The following is a 7613-nucleotide window of genomic DNA, read 5'->3' as shown; positions in this document are numbered from 1 at the left end:
AAAATCCATCTCTTTCCATCTTCTACTACTGCCAGCCACTGGGCTTCCTCTCACTACCATATGTGGTAGTGAGTGGAAACGCCAAGCGGATGCTTCACATTTATACATCCGGTGAAATATCTGTCTCATTGTTCCGTGACATTACTTCAATTCCTGTGCAATGTTAGCTAGTTAACATTATCCTTCTACATCTAACTACATGTAACTTAAATCCTCTCAGGCCAGGGGCAAAACAATGTATTAATTAATGGTTGGATCAGAATTGGCGTTATAATCATTGGCCAGTACGGAGAATTAAGTAAAACCACAAGTCCAAATCCCTATCTCCAGCCATGGCTAATTTAGGAAAGGGACAATTTTAGCTAGCTGGCTATGTGATGCAACAATTCAAGTTTTTCTGTCAATGACATGGACTAAGTTTGTTGTAATAAATATATAAGACAAATTCTTCATTCACAAAACCAACTTACACCGAGAGGAAAGTTTTTCTGGAACATGCTTATTCCTGACATTGTCTGGAAAAATGCATGGTTAAGGCCTTACAAATACTGTATACCAAACAAAGTTAAGGAAGTGCACTTCAAAATTTTACATAAGATATATCCATGTAACTATGATTTCCAAATTTGTGGCTATTGATGATATCTGCGTTTTCTGTGAAAAAGAAGGTGAGAATCTGTCTCACTTGTTCTTTGAATGTAAATTTGTGTCAGAATTTTGGGAAAACCTTGCAAAGTACTTATTTACCATTATGAACACTGCCTATAATTTTAACATAAAATATATAATATGTTACTATTGCAATGATAACAAAACCACTGAAATGATTGTTAATTTTTTTATTCTTGTTGCCAAATACTTTATACACAAAAATTCTATACCAAAATTACCAATTTTTCTGATTGAATTTATTTATCTAATAAAACACTAACCCTAGTGAATGACAACAAGAATAACACCTTCATGAATCATTATAATAAGATATTTTCAGAGTGAATATAATTGCACTTAAATTGTTTATTTTTTGTATTTTATTTTTAAAATTTTTGTATGTTTGAGCATTGTTAATACCTGTGTTTGGTTTGCTAGACATGTTTGATGTAGCAATGTAAGTGGATTTTTGTATTATGAATAAAATACATTAAAAAAATAATTAAAAAAGACATGGACTAACTTTTGTAGACTTTACCATTTAGTTATGATTATTTTATTTATCTTTATATATATATTTTTTTTTAAATATATATAATAATCTAGGGCCTCCCAAGTGGCGCTGTATCACAGTGCTTGTGGCGTCACTGCAGACCGTGGTTCGATCCCAACCAGCTGTGACCGGGAGTCTCAATGGGCGGTGCACAAATGGCCCAGACTCGTCCAGGTTAGGGGTGGGTTTGGCCAAGGGGGCTGCATGACTCGACCTTCGCCTCTCCCGAGCCCGTTGGAAAACACAAAATTGGGGGTAAAATACCCCCCCAAAATATATACAGTATATTCTTCCGCTTTGACATTACATATTAGTTTTTGTAGATTGTTGATAAAAAAACAACAACATGTAATCCATTTTGATCACACATTGTAACACAATAGGATGTGAAGAAATCCAGGAGGTCTGAAGACTTTGGCAAGGCACAGTATTAGTCACAAGCTTCCCACAGCCATATCACATTGAAACACCCATGTGTTACAAATACCCATGGTTTATATGCAAGTCCTACCATAGACTTGGACTATGTGTGTTCCAAACTCTGAGGAGCTGCATATAATAGAAATATACAATTTACATAATGTAAATAATGAATATGTTGTATTGACTGAAATTATAATTGTATTTAGCAGAACCTTTGCTCACGTGCTTTGGCAATAACAGACCGTTTGAATGACAAGCTGAGAATCAACTATCAAATCTTACGCTGATACTATGATGTCTAAATGGCATTTTCACTAAGGAGGTGGGAAAACACAATTAATAATAGATCTCTTGCACAAGCAGGTTGAAGGGAGTGGGTCTCTTCAGTCCAGTCTTCAGCTGTATCTGAAGAAAATACTGTACACTGGATTGCAAACTCAGCCCTGCAAACTTATTATTTAAGCTTAAAAGCCCTCAGTGACTCCAGGAAGTCTTGCAATAATATCTCTAGGAGAGAGCTTGTTAAGTATTTTTTGAGAATGACAGTAATTAATCAGGATTTCTTAACTGTAGCCAAGGCCCTATTACTTTGTGCATGGCTTGCAATCAGTTAATTCTCACTCAGGGATTATTTTACAGCCTGGCAGTGGAACAGCTGTTACATTCACTCTGCATTTGAATCTGAATAATAAAAGCTTTTTGAGGAAGCGGATAAATACTTTTGTAAGGCACACCATTCTAAACTTTACTTGATGTTAGATTAGCATTTTTGTATGGATAATTTTCTGACATTTGGTGTTCAATGACATGACAGAAATCATTAGATCCACTACTGACTACCTATATAACTGTGTCTGTCAGTCAATGTAATTTGCTTTATGAAGATGTGTTATTTTTACTGAACAAAATGTAATTTCTCAGCAATGTGGGTGGAGTTACATTACAGTCAGGAGAAACTGGACTTTGACTGTTGAGCGCCCGCATGACCAGCAAGTCAAAACGAGAGATAATGGAAAGGATATTAGGGTTCAATGAGTATACTTCAGGGAAGTCCAACAAAGGGAGAACGAGAGAGAGAGAGGCACTAAATGGCTTCCAGAGCAAAGAGACAGAATGGTCAGTAACTGAGTTATATCTACCTTTTCAGTGCATTGTTTATAGTTTTCTCACATTTTATTTACAGTATATAGGCCTCGTCATCAATAGTCATATGTTATGTTGATTCTAGCTAAAATATTGTATTTGGTAATACTGTAATGCCTAAATTCAAGTCTGTTATATTTTATAAAACATGTACTCTTCTCTCTAATAGGGGACCAGCGTACTCTCCCTGAGCTGAGAATCATCCTCCTGGGGAGGGATTGGCTGGAGAAGAGTCAAACAAGAAACACCATCCTGGACAGGAAGCTGTTTGACACCAGGAGGGATGTGGAGATGTGTGTGAGGAGACAGAGTCTAGTGGACGGCCGGCAGGTCACTGTGGTCAACACATCAGACAGATGCATCCAGTACTCCGTGCAGGACCCTCTCCTTGTCCACCGTAACATAGAAGCCAGCATATCCATGTGTCAACCAGGTCCCCATGCCTTTTTCATGGTCATCCCTTTGAACTCACGCAAAGGCAGGGAATGGACAGTAGAGGGCCCCCTCAAGCTTCTCAACCACATACTCTGGAGACACATGATGGTAGTGTTTACCCAATGTGAGAAACTCAGGGGAATGTCACTAGAGGAACACATAGCGAGACATGGGTTTCTCCAGGAGATGGTGGAGAAGTGTGGGCATAGGTACCATGCTTTAAACACTAGGGCCAACACATGGGGCAATGATGTTACTCACGTCCCAGAGCTGCTGAGGAAGATAGATGAGATGGTGGCAGGTGGTCCTGGTTATGTTGTCATGAATGAGAGGTTTTCAATGGCAATTGAAGTTAAGAGGATGGCAGAGAAGGAGAGGGCGAGCTTGAGACGGATGACGGTTCAGAGACAGAGGGAAACACTCAGATCTCTGCTCAGGGGTGAGGATCGGGAGAATTCTAAATATATACTGTATATATATATTTTTTTTTTACTAAATGATTTCCCCAAAACCTTTACCCTTACATTTGAATTGGTTCGGTACAATATCTGAAATCATGCAAATAGATTGTAATCTAATATAAATATCTCCCATTTAGGTAAGTCCCACCAACTATCTGAAGCTGAACAAAGAATCATGATAGTGGGACCTCGACTGGTTGGGAAGAGCTCATCTGGAAATAGCATCCTGGGTAAGAAAAACTTTGAGGCTGGACACACGACTTCACACAGTGTGAAAAGACAGGGTGACATCACCGTAAGACAAGTCACAGTGGTGGACACACCCGGGTGGCATGGGCGATACTGCACTGAGGACACTCCTGAAATAGTAAGAATTGAGATTACCCAAGGTGCATCTCTTTGTGCTCCCGAGCCGCACGCTGTCCTCGTGGTCGTACGCTGTGACGAAACATTCACAGAGACGGACAGGTCAAGAGCAGAAGAAAAACTGAATCTGATTGGTCGGTCAGTCTGGAGTCAAGCTATAGTGTTGTTCACCTGGGGAGACAAGCTTGGCGACACAGCCATCGAACTTCACATCGAGAGATGGCCTGCCCTTCAGTGGCTTGTTGATAAATGTAGCAACAGGTACCATGTCTTTGATAACACATGCCCGGCTGGAGGCCCTCAGGTCACAGAACTTCTGGAGAAAATTGAGGAGACAGTGGTGGGAAACGATAGTGAACACTGGCTCAAAATGTACTGGGAGCTCAGGGAGAGCAACAAGAAGTTAACAAAAAGCTCTGAGGAGATTGGGAGAAGACTAGAGGAGGAAGAGAGGAAGAATGACAAGCTTAAAAGGATGATTGAAGAGAAAGAGAGGGAAGTAGAGGAAATAGATAAGCGACATGAGAAGAAAGATGGAATGTTGAAAGAGATGGAGCAGAGAAACACAATGAGAGAAAAGGAGATAGAAGACATACGTATGGAGTTTGAAAAAGAGAAGGAATCCCTCAAACAAATGTGTGTGGAGAAAGACAGAGCATTGGATCAGATGGAGAGGAAGCATGAAAGAGAAAGTAAAGAACTGAGAGACAAGATAGAAAACCTGGAAAAGAGAAAGTTTGAAAGAGAAGAGGAGTTGAATGCCATGATTGTTGAGATACAGGAGTTACAAGAGAAAAAACAAAGGTATGAAATGAAAGAAGTGAAGATATCAATGCTAGAGAACAATGTAGCGGAGTTTAAGCAGCAGAATAAAGTGAGAGAAGACATGATCAACCATGTGAAGATGAAGGAGGATCGAATACAACTACCCAGAGTGGAATCTACAGCACCTGCGGACATGGTGGACAACTCTTATCTAAGTGAGTGCGTTAACTGCCTCTATATCAGATCTCATTTAGCTATAAATGTAGTTAAATAAAATAAAATATGGTTATTGTTAATGCTAAATCATAATGCATGCGCTCTCTTTTACAGAGACTCAACATAGAAATTTGAGAAAGACACAGATGTTGTCACAGAAGGATGGTGAGAGGCAGAGGGACACAGCAGGACGAGAGCAGAGAGTTGGAGATGAACAGAGAGAAACACCATGGTTGAAGGTTGGGGCAGCAGTACTGGGGGCAGTGGTTGGGGCCATGGCTGGTTCTGTGAGGGCACCACTCAGTGCAGCCACAGGGACTACTATAGGGGCTGCAGCAGGGATTTTGCTAGGGAGTTTGCTGATACAAAAGGAAGAGGCCAGAGAGAATAAAGTGGAGTCTGATTCCCCTGATTAATTAAAAACTTCTTCAGGATTGGTGGGTCCCCAGCAGGACGTTTGAGCTAACGTAGGCTAATGCAATTAGCATGAGGTTGTAAGTAACAAGAACATTTCCCAGGACTTAGACATATCTGAAATTGGCAAAAAGCTTAAATTCTTGTTCATCTAACTGAACTGTCAAATTTACAGTAGCTATTACAGTGAAATAATACCATGCTATTGTTTGAGGAGAGTTGCACAGTTTTGAACATGAAAAGTTATTAATAAGCAAATAAGGCACATTTGGGCAGTCTTGATACAACATTTTGAACAGAAATGCAATGGTTCACTGGATCAGTCTAAAACGTTGCACATACACTGCTGCCATCTAGTGGACAAAATCTAAGTTGAACCTGGGCTGGAATAATACATTATGGCCTTTCTCTTGCATTTCAAAGATGATGGTACAATTCTTTTTTTTTAAACGGTTGGTTTCTTCTTTGTATTGTCTTTTACCAGATCTAATGTGTTATATTCTCCTACATTCCTTTAACATTTCTACAAATGTAAAAGTCTTTCCTTTCAAATGGTACCAAGAATATGCATATCCTTGCTTCAGGGCCTGAGCTACAGGCAGTTAGATTTGTGTATGTCATTTTAGACGAAAATGGGGAAAAAAGGTTCCGATCCTTAAGTTAACCATCGAAACAAGTATTTCGCTACACTTGCCTTAACATCTGCTAACCATGTGTATGTGACCAATACAATTTGATTTGATTTGAACAGCTGACCCAGCACACTGTAGAATCTGTTTGAGAAGCAGAATAGTAGTTCTGTAAATAGTTTTAGGGAGACCGGTAAAAGGTAAAAGGAGCAACTAACGTCTTTGCATGAAGGGATAGTTTGCCCAAATTACATATGGTTTCCTAATTACCTTGGGTGACTTTCCAGAACTTTTCATAGTCCGTGGCGCTAAGGTTATCTTTCATGAATTGCCCACGTTTTTCAGATTTTGTTTACCGGATTTGTAGTATACTTTTATGTCTTTTGTATTTATACTGCTGCAATCAATTTACTCTATATTGAGACAGTAAAGAATTCCTGTATCTGAACTTGGTATCTATGAGTATTTATTTCACAGAGGCTTCGGGTGCATAGCAATATGTCTGTATTGACCATTATAATGTATAATCATCTATAGAGAATTGTAATGGATGGGGTAGGAATAAAGATGATAATCTCAGTTTCAACTGACTATGTTTTGCGATTGGATATGAAATGAATGGTTAATTACTTTTTACTACTGGGTCTCACTATGACAATTTAACTATCCCACTCCCATTGTAGCGACAGATACTCTTCAATGTATTCAGAAAGACAAACATTATGCTGACTCGGACACCAGTAATTTCGGCCTACTTGAAAATGTTGACATCTCCCACCCCCTGGGGGCTTTGGAACATTGTACCATTTAGACCATTTAGTTCAGTGCTGATGCTCGCAAAATTAGTCTTCGTAAGCAGTGAGAGCACACAGGACTCGCATCTAACCAATGAGCCTGTGACTGGCTAGAGGGGGTCGTAATCAACCATATACAGCTACATAGGCCTGGCCTCCAGGTATTTGTCCTCCCCAGAATCCCTCGCTCAGAACTAATCAGATCGAGATGTGTAACGAGATCCACGTTTCAGTGCAGGAGGAGTGGATGGAGGGAAAGAGGGAAGAAGGGAAGGAACAAGGTATACGGGAGGAGAAAAGAGTGAGCGGAGAAATAGAAAACCGCCAGAGGTCAACTGTGATGAAAGGTCACGATGACAAAATATGTATATCAGCAACATCAACACAGCCACAACAACATCGCTGTAATTGAAAACAGAATACGTGAGCAGTTCTGGGAAAACTCAACCCCTCCCAAGGATCGGATTTGCTGACCACACCTTTGTTTGGAGAAAAGCAGGCTGTTGACCAGGGACCACTATTTCTGCTTTAACTTCTCCTAACCCGTCTGGTGAATAAGATAGCTTGGACCTTAAATATAGGTTAAATACTTTTAAAAGTTTTATTAACCAAGTTGAATCCTTGCCTAAACTTAACCGATTTGGTCTTTTTGCATTACAGCAGTCATTATTTTGACCAGCTAATGTCATAATTTTGACAAGTCAGGTCACTCCAAGTCATAATTCATCTTTCCAAAAATCCAGCTGTTAGACAAATATCAAAT

The 7613-nt window shown here is 39.6% G+C and overlaps 1 protein-coding gene across 1 annotated transcript; it reads left to right on the top strand.

Moving 5' to 3' along the window:
• The first annotated feature begins 2612 nt into the window (after positions 1 to 2612).
• LOC129821532 (GTPase IMAP family member 8-like) lies at positions 2613 to 6605 on the top strand. The gene is made up of 4 exons (XM_055879202.1): positions 2613 to 2743; positions 2940 to 3644; positions 3804 to 5012; positions 5128 to 6605. The coding sequence occupies exons 1-4, from the start codon at positions 2716 to 2718 to the stop codon at positions 5427 to 5429; spliced, it is 2244 nt and encodes a 747-aa protein (XP_055735177.1). The 5' UTR covers positions 2613 to 2715; the 3' UTR covers positions 5430 to 6605.
• The last annotated feature ends 1008 nt before the right edge of the window (positions 6606 to 7613 follow it).

This window comes from Salvelinus fontinalis, chromosome 23 (assembly GCF_029448725.1).
Source record: "Salvelinus fontinalis isolate EN_2023a chromosome 23, ASM2944872v1, whole genome shotgun sequence".
In the NCBI taxonomy this organism is placed as follows: Eukaryota; Metazoa; Chordata; class Actinopteri; order Salmoniformes; family Salmonidae; genus Salvelinus; species Salvelinus fontinalis.
The sequence above is the reverse complement of the archived record's forward strand: the minus strand, read 5'-3'. Positions and strand labels throughout refer to the sequence as shown.